Source organism: Mesitornis unicolor, unplaced genomic scaffold (genome assembly GCF_000695765.1).
Source record: "Mesitornis unicolor isolate BGI_N332 unplaced genomic scaffold, ASM69576v1 scaffold594, whole genome shotgun sequence".
Classification (NCBI taxonomy): Eukaryota; Metazoa; Chordata; class Aves; order Mesitornithiformes; family Mesitornithidae; genus Mesitornis; species Mesitornis unicolor.
The window spans coordinates 9,203-27,658 of NW_010181817.1; the positions used below are offsets into that span (position 1 = coordinate 9,203).

General features: G+C 51.9%; 1 protein-coding gene across 1 annotated transcript in view; it reads right to left on the minus strand.

Annotated features, from left to right (window-relative positions):
- The window catches only part of LOC104539872 (voltage-dependent R-type calcium channel subunit alpha-1E), a gene marked incomplete at its 3' end in the record, with an annotated part of 54,280 nt that overhangs the window by 6,305 nt on the left and 29,519 nt on the right, over nt 1–18,456 (minus strand). The window contains exons 7-8 of the mRNA XM_010183529.1: nt 12,971–13,074; nt 499–614 (exon numbers count right to left, since the gene is read on the minus strand). Of these exons, the coding sequence (XP_010181831.1) occupies nt 499–614; nt 12,971–13,074 (220 nt within the window). The remainder of the gene's footprint in view (nt 1–498; nt 615–12,970; nt 13,075–18,456) is intronic.

Here is an 18,456-nt window from a genome sequence, read left to right on the forward strand (position 1 = left end):
CTGCAGCCCTCGTCCAAGTCCAAGTGGGAGGCCTGAGCTGGGAACCAGCGAATGCATCCCCTCCAGACTGCTCCAGGAGCAGGTTTAGCTGGAAAGCCACTGTCACCATTCACTGCTCTACTTTGCCCCTGCTCACCACTGCAGGAGACTCCAGCAAACATCAAGAGAAAGGAAACAATTGCAGAGCAACGCTCACAGCCCTGATGCTCACAGTCTCCCCTGGACACGTAACATGCCTCAGTGTTCAAAATATGACAGTGTCATGCCATGGAACATGAAGTTTCATCAGCTCTTGGCTATGTCCTTGCTCTTAGCCTTGCTGGAGAGCTGCTGGAGCACCTGGGGCCAAGCTCACCTGGGCACCCAATACCACCGTGTGAACACCTGGGCAACTTTGGTATTGCACTGGATGATGTCCAGGGACCCCTTCCCAAGCCCACCACTCTGCATGACCACCCTGGGGTGCCCCAAGAGTCCTCCCGGCCCACCAGCCTTTACCCGCTTTGTCTATCCAGGCCCGGTAGCCATTGAGCTCCCGCTCAATCTGCTGCTGGCGCCGCAGCTTCATGAAGGCCCGGCGGTTCTCCACTCGCTCGCGCTCTTTGGCAAACTCCCTGGGAAAGGGCAGAGAGGGGTGGTGAGAGCACGGCTGGGGGTCAGTGGGGTGTGGGGAAGGGCTGGGAGGGGAGACAGAGACCAAGGGCGACCGTGAGCCAAGGGCTTGGCAAGCACCGGGAGCAGGGGAAGGACGGCTGCTTAGACCATGGTGGGGAGATGCATGGGCATCCCTAGTCAAAGCACAGCCAGGGGATGGGTGAACATTAGAGAGGAGGAGAGGCTGCTTTGCAGGAAGAAAGGTGCAGATGTGTGTGAGCAAACCCCCTGCTCGGTCACTTAACCTCGCATGTCCTGGCTGGGAGCCACTGCTGTTTGGGGAGGATGCTCTCAATGCCACCCGATTCAAGCACCAGCTCAGCTTCTATGTCTCCTCTCAGGGAATAAAAACCAGGCACCATGAGGAGGCAGCAAGGGGATGGAGGAGAGCAGGTCCTGATCCCTATATTCATCTTCTCCTTTGAATCCTTCTTTCCAGCCTCTCCTTGTAGGGTTTTCCCTACTGTCCTTGTCTGGACTTCAGTGTCCCACACAAACTGTCCAGGCATGATGACCTGTCCAGAGAAGGACAGTGGCTCGGCATGGTACAGAGGGGCTGGGCTCTGCACAGGCAAAGGCACGCTCCTGCCTGGGGCCAAACACTGAGCAACACCAGCCGGAGCTAACTCCATGCCCACTGCTTGTGCAGCTTCTAGCACATGGGGTGCACAGATGTACTGGCATCCATGCGCTCACACGCATCCCTAGGGACAATCATAAACACTCTCCTTGGTACACAAAACACATAATTTCACCTACAGCCAGCCCAGAGCTGTGCGAAGATGCCCACATCCACCTATATACACTTTCTTGCACACAGTTAAAACACAAGACCACGCTGGCCAGCATGGTCTGCTGTCTGGCATACACACGCTTATTGCTACATGCCCTCCTGAGGTTTTCAACTGCCCTGGATGAAGGAGCGAAAACACAAGACCACGCTGGTCAGCATGGTCTGCTGTCTGGGATACACACGCTTATTGCTACATGCCCTTCTGAGGTTTTCAACTGCCCTGGATGAAGGAGCGCACAAAGCCCTAAGCCATGTATGCAAAGGACATCACACACAGAAAACCAGAAATATTTGGCAGGAAGCACAGGGGTGGCAGTGTAGGCAACCTCCCACCCACACCATGGATTATACGTGAGATGACACGGCCAGACCTGCTTCTAGGAGGTCTCATACCTCATGCTTGCACACACCACATACCAGGGGCATCTTGAGCCGCATGTTATACCTCTATTGACAACCACACTTGCTTGCAAGGAGCATCCTTCCTACCAGACATCCCCCCAGCACTCTCTTTCTGCCTTGCAACATCATCACGGGGACGCAATCTGCTGGCCGCAGCACCCTGTCCCCGAGTCCTGGTGGCCACAGAGACCCAGCTGCATGGAAGAAGCCAGCCCATGCCCTCAGCCCCCTCCAGTTCCAGGCTGCTCCAAGAGAAGTGCGATTGCCAAGAACAAACGGCATTGTTCTTTCTGCAAGACGAAGATCTCTCTCCCCGGAGACTAGCAGCAATCTCCAGCCTCAAAAAAAAACCCCAACATTCAAAAGAACTGAAAGAATTGGTCTGTCTGCTGCAGAGAGAGTTCAAGTGCATTACCCCAGTTGAGCTATTACACCCTTAATGCTGTGTGGGCTTTCACATGTGTGTGTGTGTGTGCATGTTTGTGTGAAAAGCCCTGAATGTTCCCTGCATCTCTTGTTTAAGATCCCCAGACAATTCAAGCGTTTTTAATTCCACCCCGGGAAGGTGAAGTTTCCTGCCGCTCTGGCATTAAGCATCAAATGACTCTCCCCCTCCACTGCTGGTGTTCAGACTGAAATGAGACTTTCTTCCTAGGGCAGGGAAGGAGGAGAGAACAAAAGGCAAGGAAGAGAAAAGCAGCTTAAGTGGAGGGAAGGAAGGCTGGAGGAAACAGGGGAGAAGGAAGAACCTCTCACAACCAAAACCCTCCTTGTCCTAGCTGGAGAAATGACGGGACCATTCTGGCTGTGCCATCATCCCTCACCAGCCTTTGATAGCACATTTGGGATGTCAAGAAAAGAGAAGAAGCTGTTTTCAGCCAGAGTTAGTGGGGAAGTTGCCCGTCTCCCTCTGGTTTGGTCCACTGGTCCTTCTGTGGACCAAAGCCCTGCCCCACAGGCCATAACCAGCAGCCAGCACCTTGGCAGAACATTTGCCAGCCAGACCCTGCAGATATAGTCTGCAACTGGGAGCACATGGAAATCTTCCCCTGATTTACACCAGCTGGGAACATGGCCCCTCTCTGTCACCTCCTGCTTGCCCTCTTCCAGCTCTTTCTCTGTTGAGGCTGGTGTCTCCTTTTGCAGCATGGCGAGAGAAGCCATCATCATGTGTACACAATGAAATCCAGCCAGAAGGACCAGTTAAGCCTCAAATCACCTTTTCCCAGAGAAGGGAATGGGAGCATATTTCCCAGCATCCCCCCCTTATCAAGCAACATTTTCCCCTACCCAGCTGCTCGCTCCCAGAGCCCTGATTTGCAAGAAGTTGGTGCCACATGCACACAGGGACAAGGTCTGTGCAGCAGCGGCAGCGTCTCCGAGAGAAACACTTCCCACACGCTTGATCCCTAATGGAGCTTAATTGCTTTTGTCCATTAGAAGGAGAAAGGGGTGGCAGAGAGGGGAGGGAAAAAAATAAAAGTTAAGCTCAACTTAATGAATTATTACATTTCAGAGAGACACGTTACCGAGCAGGGCAGCAGCGGGGGCTGGTGACATCTGAGAGTGGGTAGGCGATGCTGACAGATCAAGGATTGCTCAGAGCCAATTTGCAGCAGCGGGTAGAGATAATACTGTATGTGAGTGAGAACAGGGCCAGCGACGGTGACTGACAGCCACTTGGGAAGGCTCCAAGTCACAGGCAGGGCGGCATCACATCACTGAGAGAGCCGGGTACCTGCCTCCCATTGTAGGGCTCTGCTCCCCAGCGTGTTTGGGTTTTATCACCATGGATGGCTCAATTTTGCCTTGAAAAGAGCCCGGGGCTGTGCTGCTCCATGGGGTCCCTGCAAGAGGGCTCAGAGGACCCCCAGCAGAAACACCTCTGTTTGTCCACCTTGGTCTCCAGGTCCCAAATCCTGATGCCTCCAGCATGAAAACACCTAACCACAACGGCCGAGCTCCACTCATGCCAACTCTGCAGCCCTTCCCCATCCAGCCTCGTAAAGCCAAAGGCACACATCAAGCGATGGAGGTGAGTACTGAAGGTTGCAGTGGGAGCCGGGGAGTGGAATGCCATCTGTCCTCCTGCACGCGAGGGCACCATCCATCCGCAAGCCATGCCCAGCCTGCCAGGGCTATTGGAGCACAGATGGTTCTCACTCCTCCTCTGCCTGCAAATCCTCTTCTACAGCCCTGGCATTCCCCTCACGTGGCCTGAGAGCCTCTCTGCTCCCAGCAGGAGACCTGAGGGGACACCACCACACTCAGCCACCTTCCTTCCTGGGCCCCCTCATCCTCTCTTGTACGAGGGCAACGATGCTTCTACTACATGGCTGTGCTCTGTTCAAAGGACTGAAAAGCCCAGCTATGGTTTTACTCTGAGAACCCACCATGTGGAAGCACCCACCTTGAAAATGTGCCTCCTTTTTTGAAGAAAACAAGCAAACAGAAAACAATCCAAAAAAAAAAACCCCAACCAAAAGGAAACTAAAAAAACAGTTAAGAAAAAAAAAGTTACAGATATTGCAACCCACTTTTCTCCTTTTTTGGAGCTTCTTTGAGTCCAGAGTGTGTATATAGTGCTGGTCACATCAATAGTGTGGCTCTCATGCTTTGAAACAAGCAGCCAACCATCTTCAAACCCATCACTTCATCGCTTTCTGCCACTGTTAAAGATGCCTCCAACAAACCAGTTACCAAATATGAGCCAGCAGAAAGGATGGGGTGAGAAGAGGAGAAATACTGGATTATGCCCTGAGGATGAGGCAGCAGTACCGCGCTGCTGTGAAAAAAAACCATATATAATGAATGTTTAACAAGGAACACCATCTGTAAGACATCAGGTAATACTGCTGCTCTCCTCAGCACTCGTGAGGTCTCAGCTCATGGCTCTGCTTCAGGTCTGAGCACCATAATTTGAGGAAAAAAATTGCCTTTGACTCCAGGAGTAAGTCAGGGAAGGTTATGGGAGAGAACTGACAACAGACGGTTTGGAAAACACGGATGAGACAGTTGCAGACCAGGGGGATCAGATGGTATTTACCCAAGAGGTGTAAAGGAACTGAAGTAAAGAGTGTTGAACTGACTGTGCAGTCTGTAACCTGGAGCTGCAACTTCAACAGACGGTAGCAAGGAGACACAGCAGAAATGGCACTGCAGACTGGGGCTACTGCAATGAACCCACAGCAACGGCTAGAGCAAGGTGTCCAAATGGTACAAAAAAGCTCAGTGGAGGGAAGATGCGCTTCATAGATCTGCTTTGAAAGAGGCAACAAGTTTTTTGGATAAGGGTTTATTGCTTGGTTTACGTTCACTTGAATTGCCAGAAGTCAGAGAAGATTCAAGGTCAGGTTGGACGGGGCTCTGAGCAACCTCATCTAATTGAAATGTCCCTGCTTATTGCAGAGGAGTTGGACTGGATGACCTCTAAACGGTCCCTTCAAATCCAAACTATTTTACAGTTCTAAGATTCCTTAATGAATCTGGACTGTCTCAAGAAAGTCTTCCCATGAAGCACTAACAGGTGAAAAGAAAGAATAAAAAAACAAGGAGAAATAGAATCATCCTATTTCCTGCAGTCCTTTGTAGTGGTGGCCATCAGCTTTTGATCATTCCTGTGCACTTTGGCGAGAATTAGGTGTTCACCGTGTTGTGACAAAGCTGCAGCAAGAAGCGGAGCATACGGCTGAGGATGCTAAAGAGAGCACATTTATAGAGCGCCAGCAGACACACGAGTTGAGGGATGAAAAGCTGACAAGCTGTTGGCGACACTGAATGGTAAAACGGGAAGGAGCTGGGAGATACCAGCCCTGAGATTACCCATTACATCACTGTCCCATTTAAGAAGGGGCAGATGCTGATGGTTGCCTTCTACCTCAAAGAAAGCTTGGGATTTAAATCAGATTTTCTTGTAGGTACTTGCTGATGTCTGTCACTTCTACCAGGTCCTAAATGGGCTTGTATTAGACAGGACTCATACCAAGCAGCGTGAACAATTCAGAAAGACCTCGTCATGCAAGCTTGCGTTGACACCCCACGCTAAGAAGAGAAGTGAACAAAAACAGAGGCAGAAGGGAAAGGCAATGACAACATGAAGATACAGAGAGAAGACAGCCCAAATGGGAAACTGTCTGCACAAGTGGGGAGAGGACAGAGGGGCTCCAGATGAGGAGCCACCAGAGGTGACATCAAGACTCCGAGCACTAAAGAGTTCCTTCTATAAGCTGGTCCCTCAAAATGGGCTATCGTGGCTCCATGTAGGGCCCGAAGCAGCAGGGACAGGGTCACTGTTGGCCAGCTGTGTTATGGGATCTCTCAGGTCCAGGCTTTGGGCAGCCTCAAAGATGAAGTTCAAGATTTCAAATAACTGGTATTTGGTGGAGAGCCAAAGCAGCAATGGAGACACAGGAATGACTCAAACCAGTGAGAAACATAAGAAAACTCAGACTTTGCGTCTGCTGATGGGGAACACAGCCTACTGAACAGCAAGGACTTTAAATATCTCCCCTCTTCTCTCCAGTAATCCCTGTTTCTTGTAGACAAGAAACAGGTAGCTCCAGTCAACAGGCTCTCATCCATCCACGAGCAGGTTCACCCATCACTTGGGAACATGGTTGGGCACCAGCTGTACCTTGCTGCAAAGCCTGTCCCTCACCAGTGGATCCCTGCAGAGATGCAGGTGTCCAGTTCAGCCTCTGCATTCAAGGGTGGGATCAGCCCCTCTCCACACACTTCACGCATGCTCTCCAAGAATAGCAAGTACTCCATGATCACAGTGGGAAAAGCATGTGTAGATGCTTGCTTTGTGTTCAGCTCACCCTGGCTGTGACCTTTAAAATCAAGACAAGTTTTCCACGACACTTGGGTTGGGCTCAGAGCAGCCAACAGTTTGAAGAGCTTATTGTTTTTTTAGTAGAGAAAAATAATTGATGAAGAGGACAAATATCACCAGGAGAAGGGAGCCACAAACATTCCAGTTGCAGAGTCTCAGTTCCAACATCTTTCCAAGGGTAACAATGTTGGGGGTTGCATCACTGTCCCCGTTGTACCAAAGGCAGCACTAGCACGGCCAACCCATGCCGCAAGAAAGCTACACATTGGTGGCAGAGGGTTTGGTAGCCCCAGCAGCAAGAAGCAGAGATAGAAGCTCTGGATTTTATTTCACTCTTATCAGGCAGAGCTGGTATGAGCAGCACAGCTTCGCTGCTTCAAGAGCCCCGGGCTTTGTTCACAATCACTCCCACTGGCTCATGCAGTGCTGGGAAAATGTCACTCCTCCCCTTCCCTCCTATGCTCCAGTTTTTATCCTCTGCTGGCAGAGAACAGTTTTATAGTCCCTCTTCACAAGTGATAGCGATCTGCAGATGAAAGGTGCGGGGCCAGCACTGCAGGTGAGTTACAGGATAGAAAAAATATCACTGATGTTCAACATTTCATCACATTAGCTTCCCAGGAACATCCAAGCACTCTAATTGATGCTATCAACACACAGACACAATGAATTCAGAACCAACCATCGAGTGCAAAATCCACAATGCAACTGCGATATGTCACTCCGCCACTGCAAAACAAATAAACAGCCACCTATGGGATACAAAGAACTGATAATTCTATGTGATTCATTTGGGACATCCTGTCTACATCACCCAACAGGAGTGCCCAGCACCCCCTTGCAGGCATGGAGTTGGCCATGGAGGAACTAGGCCTCTCCAAAGCCATGTGCCAAGCCAAAGAGCTTCAGCCACAGCCACATGACTGATGTTATTTACTAGAATGACTGAAATTACAAAGATCTGAAACAAACAGCCTCAAAAGCAATCTGTAAGCAAGAACTACCTGCTGAGTGCTTTGTCAAGAGGATCAAAACCGAGCATTTTCAACCACAGTCTGTGGACAACACACAGTCCACAGAGCAGATTTGCAAGGAGGCACAAATAAGAGCGAATCTGAAGCAGCTGAGACTTGCTAGCAAATAATTTGCAAAGAGAAATCAAAGGAGAAAGTCACCAAGTTGTCTCTTTGTAGTGGATTTCTTTTCTTCAATCCTGTCCAGCTGGCCGCAAGAGGAGTTGTTATTCTCTGTAACACTGGGGGATGTGGCACACCAGGCACACACGCCTCTTGTCAGGCAGCTTGTTTGCTCAGGGCTTGGAGGCCCTCCGCAGAAAGGTGGTACAGCAGAGCAAGGCATTCATTGAATATGGATGCCCACCTGGCTGCTGAATATAGATGAACTCAAAGGCTCCTTTGCTTCACTCATGTTCAAATACCACGTCGATGACACAAGAGCTTCCCCAGAACAAAGCGACAAGCGTGGCCGTTTCTCGCCAAATGTGGCCCCGACCATTGTGCATCCCATGATGGGTGCTGAGGATCACAGCCCCCCTCCTCATTACACCCACACCTCCAGTCAAAAATGGTTTCATCCGAAAACGGATCCCCAACCACACAACAGGCGCAGTCATCTTACATCTCATTCGAGCCACTCCTTGACATGCTACAACCATTAAAGAAGAAAAATCAAAACAACCCAATGCTTCGAAGCTTTCCCACTTCCAATGCAATACTTCTAGGGCATGTTTGTTGGCATCCTGCGCTCCCTCATGATCTCCCCACAAGAATTCCTGCTTTCCCCTCCACAAACCACCCGCCTCTGAGACATTAATCCTCTTCCCAGCATTTTTGACTTCTAACCACCTCATCCAGCTCAAATGCACAGGGCTCAGGTTTTGCGTAGAGCTGGCAAAAAAAAACTCCCATGCCTCCATTGAAGATGGAAAAACTTGTTCCTTCAACGCCCTTATTATTAATTGCTATAAAACTTAATTTTATTCATCGTTTGTTATGCCTCAAAATTGGATAGGGGAAAAAAAAAATCAAATTAAGTGAAGTGAAAAGATTTCAGAGATGGTACAGAAGGCTCCTGAAGGAGCTGAAGAAAACTCTCCGGAGACTGGGAACGCAGTGCTAACCCAACCTGAAAGAAAGAAGATCTTAAGACAAAGAAATCTTGCCAAATTGATCCTTTAATTATAACATTAGTCGTTTCTTTCAAAGGCTTAGTGCAAGAGCTGGGGGTGGGGGGCAGAAAAGACTTAAAGGGAGAAAAGATTTAACATCACCAGGATGAGTGGAAGCAATTAGGAGGATTTAAATTACTCTCTTGTTTGGTGCAAGGCAGATAGATTTCATTTGCCTTGCCATCATGCTCAACTTCTTGCTCTGCCACCAGCTTCCAGAGGTCTTCTCCTTGGCAGACCTGAAGCCCCAGCCTTCCCAGCTGGGCAGCATCCTCTTCTGCTCTGCACCTACTCAGCTATTGCTATGGACCACAAATAACTGGTGATAACAGCAGCTTTGTCACCCTGGAAAGGGGCTGGAAGTATGAGACTGGATGGGGGAAAGGAGTCCACCAGGCCTACAGGTCTACCTCAACAGGAGGACAGATACTGCAATGAATGGAGGAGGGCTTTGCTGCAGGAGCTGAGGAAAAGGAGACAGAAAAGAGTCAAAACAGCCTGTCTGGTATTGGAAACTCCACATGAGTCCTCAATGTACCCCGAAGCGTGGCTTATTTTTTATCTTCAGTCTTTCATCTTCTTGCTCCCAGCGACAAGCTAGATATAAGCCATCTTCTTGTCAGGCAGGACAAAGCAGGCAAGACGTCTGCAGTGGCTAGGACAGGTGAGCTGCGGTCATTACTGGGATTGCATTAGTGGGGTCACAGGACCGTGCACACCACAGGCAGTGGGGACCGGCCAGCACAGCTCTCACCTGGCCTCTGCTGCTCTGGAGACGCAGCACAAACACACAGATCCAAATTGTTTGAGATGAGAAACGACTGAACAGCAACAAAAATTCCCAAAGAAGGCAGAGCAGGCCTTTGCAAATCTCCGGTGCAGGGCATGTGCAGCTTTTGCATCCCCCTGACTCAAGGCCAACCAACCACAGGGCACTCCACACAAGGGGCCATCCGCCGCAGGGTGGGGAGAGGTCCCATCCGCCCCTCCTACCCATCCCACTGCAGACATGGCTGCAGCACGCGATTGTCTCTCTGCACTACAGCAGCTCTCCCTGGGAAGAGGTGCAGAGCTGTGCATGCACCCTGCCCCACCGCAGCAGGGTGACACCAACCTCAGGTCACAGGACGGCTGCAAGCAACGCTTTATACGAACCTCAGCATCTTCCCCAGCTCCCAAATGCACCAGCTGCCATGTAGCAGAAAACAGGGCATTTCAGCTGATGCTCCATCCTCGCTCGCTCCCACTGACTCTCTTCTGCCAGGATTATTTCGGGAGCTTGTGTAGCTTTAAAAGCTGAGCAGTCACATCTCCTTGGGCTTCATACCTGCTCTCAAAGAGGAACAGGGCCAAAGTTTTTTTTCCTTCCTGCTTTCAGTTAGAATTAATTGATCTGTAATTGCACCCATAGAGGGGAAAAGTTAATAGACGCAGTAATAAATGCCAAAGCCCCAGAAGAACTGGCTCTCCGAGCCCCTGCCTGGAACAACTCCATCTCCTCTTAATAGCTTTGCATGCAATTCCAGCGCATGTGTGCGCGTTAGTATTTAGAGAGAAAAATCAAGGAGTTTCGCTATGATGGAAATAATTTCTTTTCCTCTCCCACATACTTTGTGCTTAGGAGCAGATGGATCCAGGCTGTTTACATCATGGAGGTCATGCCTCAGCTTAACAGTTGGGGAACTGACTGTTGGGAGAGATGCTCATGGCAACCAGAAGATTGCTAAATCTGGGCTCCAGCAAATTTCGGATGGTGGCAAGTTAAACACACAAATGTCCACCTGCAGCCTCTTCGCATCCAGGACCAGCCTCAGGCGTTTGGTTGCTCCCCAAAGAAAACTGCTGTTGAGATGAAGCACGGGCAGAGAGGCAGCTCTGCGGCAGAGCGTGAGTGTGAACTTTGAGGAGAAGGCTGGAAATCCCGAGCAGACCTCGTTATTCGCCGGTGCAGATGGTGCCATTTACAAGCAATGAGAGTCCTGGTTTCTGCAAGCAGGCTACCAGGACTCGCTGCTCACCACTGCGCCCTGAGTTAACAGAGCAACCATGATTTCAGCTAGCTGGGCACGGCTGCCCGCCTGCCCCCAAAGCAGTGCCATAACCTCAGGGAAAGGTTTTCCTCGTGGGGTGGTGTTTCCATGGAGCTCACCCCCAAAGTGCCCTTTTCCTCCCAGCTCAGCCCTGCAGCAGCAGAGGAATCCTGGCTGCTCATCCAACTCCGAGGCAGGGGATGGGAAGGTCACCCCTTTCCCTCCCACAGCAGGGCCAAGTGCTCTCTTCCAGCACAAGAGGTTTGCGAGAAGCATTGCAAACAATAAAAACTAAGCAAGCAAAGCGAGGAACAAAGCCCTTTTTGTTGCACTCAAGGACGTACATTGTTTGCATGCAGAAGCACCTTCTCGTATCACACACCTCTGCGGCTCCAGCAGCAGCTTTGGCAAGAAGATGCCTTACCACCGCCAAGGTACTGCATCCACCGAGCCGCAGGGGATGCCAGTGGCCGTGACTGGGCAGGAGGGCTCACGCGTGGCCTTGCCATCGGGTGGTACAGCCCAGCTCGCCGCCTCCACTCACCTCGCTCAGCCCTCCAGGGAGCTGAGCAGTCGCGCTTTTCCCTAGGTATCTGGCACGCCACGAGAGCATCTCCATTGCCAATTAGGCCACCCACCCACTTGCATCCTTCCCCAATACAAACCCTATTAGCAATAAACAAACAGTCGAAATGCCAGCCGGCGCCTGGGAAGAGCCCTAGTCAACTGCATCCAATTCAAATGAAATTATGCAATCTTGGTGCAGGCAAGCACCCAGCATGGACCGGGACATGGGCTGAGCATCCCACCAGCCACCCTGTGGTCCTCCTGCTGGCAGCTGGCTTGCAGAGCAGAGCTATGCCACCCTGAAAGCATCACATTGGCACCAAAAGCCTCGGAGGCCACATAACACACCACATTGGCATGGTTTGACACTGCAAAAAGGGTCTTTTCCAGCTGTCTAGCCCCTCTGTTATTTTTTGGCAGGAAAATTCCCACCTGATGATGGCATCCAGATGGACTTTGCTCAGATCCCCAAACTAGAAGTGGGGAAACCCACCCAAAACTGCTTGGACATCTTCATCCTCCATAAGAGCTCCTTCCTTGCAAGGCAGCATGGAGCCCTTTCTGCAGCTTCTACCCAGAGCTCCTCGACTCAGACTTCAGACTGAGACCTGGGGAAATTCAACCCACCGACAGACCCCAAATCCCAGCCTCCTGTGCCAGAAGAGCTTCTGAAACCACCACCATCACACTTGAACTCACAGGGACACTTCAGACAGTGACAGAGATGACCAGGGCCAACCTCCACATTGATCCCTGCATTTGAAGGATTTCCAGCTGGCCAAACCAGTGCTACAGTGGCACTTTTTTGCCACAATGAGCAATTAGGAAAAAAAAAGACCTGCTGCCCGGCATGGGTCCCTGATACCACCTGCAGCAAAGGCAGAGGAGCCCACATCCCCTTCCCAGTGCAGAAGAGGACATTTTCTCCCCATGCACCAACCCCTGCCAGCAGTGGAGGATGTGCTGATGCAACCGTGGTTTATTGTCATGGAGACGAGAAGCATTTTTCTCTCCAAACCCAGCTTAATGGCTTGGATTAAAACCTCCTTTCCCCTGGGAAGAGCAGAACAGGGACAGTTTCACTGTCCCTACATCCCCAGCTTGTCCACATGCTCCCTAGACACCCCTACCCTCACAAGCATGCATCCCCCACCGGCACGGGGCACATCCTCCTAGCCTCGTGTGCCCCAAATCCATCCCACGCCATGCTCACCAGTCCATCAGCCAGCCAGCAAACACATACCCCACTAGAAACACACCCCAGGCTCAAACACATTTCTACAAGGTCCCTTCCATGTCTCTCCCCTCCAGCAGGTCCCCAGCACATCATCTTCAGTAAGGCAAACTAACGAGAAAGCGTCTTCAAGGCTGCCCCTTTCCCAGGGAACAGTCCCTTGCTGTGGGACAAGGGGGACAAGCTGCTGGGGTACAGGGGGCCAACCTCAGGGCTCGGAGACACACGATGGGCATGGCCTGGAGGGAAAGGACGACGTCTCGCTTACCCCGACAGCACTCCCAGGACAAGGTTGAGGACGAAAAAAGATCCAATGATGATGAGGGGGATGAAGTACAGCCAGTTCCAGGTGGCTCCTAAGGCATCATTGGTCTGGAGAGGAAGAGAAAAACATGCGTGATGTTATGATCAATGCCAGAACCCGGGGCAAAGGGAGGGTACGTCAGCTCAGGCGCAATGGTGCGTCTCCCTCCAGGCTGACCATGCCAGGCTCCTCAGGGTGATGTGGCCATGCCCGATGAGCCTGGAAGGGCACTGGGCAGCTGCCTGTGCAGGCAGGCATGTCCAGACAAGGGCTCCTGGCCAGCAATGCCCCAATGCCCCTCAGCACCTTGCCCCAGCCATGCTCTCCTCTACAGTCTCCAGCCCTCATCAGGCTCTTTCTGTCTCCTCCTACCATCACTGCAGGGATGCAGGGGCTGTAAGACAGTGGTATAGTAGGAGATGCAGAGCCCTGCTGCCCAAAAGCAGGGTGCTGAAGTCACAGAGACCATCCTGAGTGTGCCACTTCCCTTCCCAACAGCTTGATTCAGTGCTGTCCTGCACATCCCACCAAGACAGCACAAAGCAGCCCCACAGCAGCGGCACCTGCTGAGCAAGATGCAGGTTAAAAAGGAGAAGATTTATAAGGTACCTTAGGGCCAGGGAAGCTGGTGGCTAAAGAAGAGGCAGCCAATATTTGTCCTTCCATGCACAGGGGCAAAGGGGCTGATGTAGACAAGCACCACACCTTCACATGGGCATTTTGCTGATGCCATCATCACCAATACCTTGCAGACACCCCAACCCCAAGGAGTTGAGAGCACAGCAGAGATCTAACCACAGCGGCAAAGTCCAGCAGCTACAAGGGCTGCAGACAAGCCCTGCTCGATACCTGACATTTATTCACTGAGGCTTTTAATAAAGCAGTGCCCCTCTGTACCTCGCAGCTGCTTCCCGGGCCCCATTTGTCCTCCGGTGTCAGGCATGGCGCACATGACGCCGGACTGGAGGGTGATGCGGCAGAACGTGACTGTCTGGGGGAGGTGGTATCAATCTTGTTGCGATGAAAGACTCTTTCTCTTTTCTCTCTCTTCCCCCCTCTCCCCGTTCTAATTAAGCCCTCATCTTTATCTGAGTCACTGGCACCACGTCTCCTGGTCGGCCAGCGCAGGAGCCGAGGCTCCGCGAGGGGAACAGCGCGTCTCCAAGGAGGAGAGAAAGCCACTGCACCGAAGTCTTCCTCTGGTGACCCAGGCACCGGTGGGAACCTCAAGTGGGCATCCCCACCACCCTGACACTGAGCGCAAGGTGGGAAGGGAGAAGCCAGAACATCCCCTTTCCTCGGGGCCATGGCAGGAGAAAGCACAGGGAGGTGGGAATCCCATATAGGCAACACTCATCACCACCCTTCAGAGACATCCAGGCCACTGCACTCTGCTGTAATGAACAGCACCATTTGGCATGGCATTAGTCTTCAAGGCATCATGCAACACCTCAGCACGAGCTTGGCTGGGCTTCAGCTCCCCATCAAGATGCCACTGGGTACCTGCCACCCGTGACAGGATAGCTCACTTTTGAAACTGGCTCCTGCCCAAAACCACGACCTTTTCCCGAGGTTCTTGACACAGGGGATGCAAAACAGATGAGCTCTTTTCCTACAGGTGAAGGAGAAAAAGGAAAAACTTTTTCATTGTAAGGGTTACGGAGCACTGGACCAGGCTGCCCAGAGAGGTTGTGGAGTCTCCTTCTCTGCAGACATTCAAAACACACCCGGACACGTTCCTGTGTGACCTGGTCTGGTGATCCTGCTCTGCAGGGGGGTTGGACTGGGTGATCTTCAGAGGTCTTTTCCAACTCCTAACATTCTGTGATTCTGTGAAGACATCTTCTCCCAGGGCTGGGCCACTGCCACCCCTCCTTTGGCTTTCTGCCCTCCAGGGATGCACAGCAGGAGATGGAGTGGGAGATAGGGATGAGATGATGGAGCAGAAGGCAGCTTCCCCAGGGTTATCAGGCAGCGATGCCAGCAGCAGTGCCCAGACCACCTCATCCCACTGTGATTTCTGGACACAACCAAAGCTGGTGGCACTGGGGACCTGCAGTCAGGAAACCTGAGGCAGGGGCTTGGCAGCACTCAGATGGGTTGGACTTTCTGCAGTCTCAACTTCTACATGCATTTGTGTACCCTGGTCCCATGGGGGTGGAGGTAAAGGGGATTAGAGAGATTTTAGGGGTCTTGAGGGGTTACGTGTCCAGCACTGCTAGTAGCCAGCAGCTCCAGGAGGGGCATTGCTGGGGGTGGGGAGGGAATGGGGAGCTGTGGCCATGGACCCCACATACCCAAAGACATATCACTGGCCACAGAGAGCTTGGGGATGGTCCCAGCCACTCAGGCCAATGTCAACAGGCCCAGGACCGGTCCTGCCCCAGGCAGCCACACGGGTCCCCCTGGCTGGTGCCAGCTTTGCTGGGACCCCCCCAAGCCCCAAGATAAAATTTCCCAGGGCACACTCCAATGCTCCCTAAAAAACCAGGAGCAGCTGATGTCCAGCCAGCATGCTCCAGCCCATCATCTGGTACCTGCTCAGCTGCTCCAACTGCCAAAATTTGCCCTTTTATTCCCCAAGGAGCTGGAAGACTTGCTTCAGTACCTTTGCAGCACCCGGGCTGCAGAGGTCCCAGCTGAGGGGACTTGTTTGTGAAACACAAGGGGTTGGCATTTCACAGGCTCTGCATCTTTCACTGCTTCTCTAGCCTGTGGCGGAGAGCACGACCACAAAGCACCCGGTGCAGCAGAGATCAGCACACAGAACCACGTGTGTGCACACACACGAGTGGATGTATTCCCATCTCTCGGCTCCCAGAGCTGAGACGCCTCTGCCTAGGAAACCAAAGGAACCGCCACACCTGGAGGCATTTGCCTGAGACAGGACACAGACTGCCAGGGCCTCAGAGAGTTGCTGAGTCCAGACGTCATGCAATCTCCCTCAGCATTTTGTTAACTCTATGTTAAAAACTCATTATTCTTACTGGAAGACTCCTCAGGCAGATGCTGTAATGGCTGCTCTAATTTTCAGCCTAAATTTATTTCTGGTCATTTCATATATCCCTCTGTTCTTTTACCAGCACTGGCCTCTGGCTGAAACCCTGTTTCCCATCCTGATGTATTTACAGATATCTGTCATAGCCATCCCCAGCCTTTGCTTTGCCAGCCAAATAAAGTTTCCTCCAGCTCTTCCTCCGTAATCAATCTAGTAGTCCCTTTCCTGCTCCAGGCTCAGTTCATCTTCCCTGGATGCAGAAGACCCAAGCGAGTGGTCCTGATGGATCCCACTCCATCCCTGCCCGATGCAACCAAGACTTTGCCATCCTGCCTGCAGACCTCCCTCCACCACCACTGGCCTGCAGCTCCCCTGCGCTCCCTCGCCCATCCCCTCTCCTCCTCCACACTGCCACTTCCCCACTGGAAAGACCTGAGCTCCTACGAGATCTCTTTGCCGTTCCTCAACAAGCACATGGCTTTCCATTCCTCACTGCATCCCACACCTCCTCCTCCAGCCCTCAAACTCCTCCACCCCAGAGCAGCAGCCTCTTCTCCCAGCTGCAGGAAGCCAGCCAATGCTGGAAGCAGAAAAGCCCATGGATCACTCCTGAGAAGCCCCACCAGCCACTATGTCCCCTCAACACCACCCAGCACCATCCCCAGCACTGCTCACTTCCCCGCCAGCCTCGCAGAGCTCCTCTTCTCCTTCCCCTCTTCACTGACACTTTCCCATAGCAAAAGCTTTACTACAAAGAGCAGCTCTACATGTTTCCAGGTCTCCGATGCCAGGTTAGCCTGGCATGACCTACCTTTGGCAAACCCATGATTCATTTTCCTCTTTTGCCTTCCAAATCTGTTCCTAAATGGCATGCGATTGAGGTCAGGCTTACAGTCCTATTCCTGCCTGCCTTACATTTTTTTCCCCTCCTCCCCCCGCTTTTAAATATAGGCAATGCATTCGCTATTCTCCAGTCAGATGGTGCCTCCCCCAACTCGATGGAGTTGTTAAAAATACTTGTTACCAGACCTGCCATTTCATGTGCCAGCTCCCTCCAAGCACGGGGGGAGGGAAGCCATCCTGAGCGCCAGGCTGATGGGTGCGATGGTCTCAGCAGTTGGCTTCCACATTGGCTGCTTGTGTCCTCATTCCCACTATCCAGCCCTTTTTGTGGCCTCTGTCTTGGTGTTGACCAAAAGCCAGGGTGAGGTATCCATCCGTGCCCAAATCTCCCCAGCTGTTGATCTTCTTTGCCTTGCTTTCATCTGCAGAGGTGGGGAACCACCCACTACCCCTTTGAGTATCCTTGGTGAGGTCCATGTCAGCAGGACTTTTGGCAGCTCCCATAACACTTTCCAACTTCTTCGTCACCAAAATGCTGTTGTCTTGTCTGAGCAGCTCCTTTTCCCTTTGGGGCATCGTTTGTTCTTAATATTTCTCCATAGGCAGTGGTTCATCACCTTGGTCCACTGTGCCTTCCCATAGGTTTTTTCCCCCTTTGCTAAAGGTACCTTGAGGTTGTTATGTGCAGATGTCAGGGTAAACACAGGGAGTTTAATCCCCAGATTACACAAACGCTGTAACTCCTTTAATGAAGAAATTCCTGGCTCCTGCCCTGGCTCCCTGTCCTGCAGACCAGGTCCCATCGATCACCCAAGCCTTTTAAGAAATGGAGGAGCTGCCTGACAGCTGATCATTGCTGCTTCTTCCCTTCTCTGTAAGGCAACTTCCTTTTTGATATGCACCACACCAGCCTAAAGCACCACCACCTAAGCTCTCCCATGACCAGCAGACCAAGAAATGAGTTTGTTGATACCTCCAGGCTTACCCAAGGCACCAACACAGCCAATATGAGCTTGTCAGCAGAAACTGAGGAGCCACAGCTTCCCCAAGGGACTCCACACCCAAGGGTGTTCCTGATGCCGAGGCATCAGCAGAGGCACCGTACCATACCCAACAAGAGCTGAACCACCACGCTCACATCTCTGCCATGGACACGACCCATCCCACTGCCTGCAAAGCCTCTGAGCCTCGAAATTACACCAGCAAGGCGTGGGAGCAGGGCCCTGGTGGGGTAACGGAGTCAGCTCGGCGGGTCCCCACCTGGCAAAGGAGCTCCCACCAGCTCCCACTATTAACCCCCAGGCACAGGGTTATTCTTTCAGCAGCTCTTGTGTTGTTTTATTCCCCCCCCCCTTAAAGGGCGGGAAAAGGCACAGGGAGCTGCAAAAGCTTAGGTCTCACTCGGGGGGCCAGAAATCTAAAGAAATCTAAATATATACCCAAGTGGAATGCAAAGCACAAGCTCGCAGCCCACACGTACCCTCCCTCGGGCTGCACTTGCATGGGAAACTTTAGGATTTCTTTGCTATAGGGGAAGAGAGGAGGTTAACCATAAAACCCCACAAATTCAGTCTCTCCTACCTAAAAATTAACAGCACGCTGTTCCTGT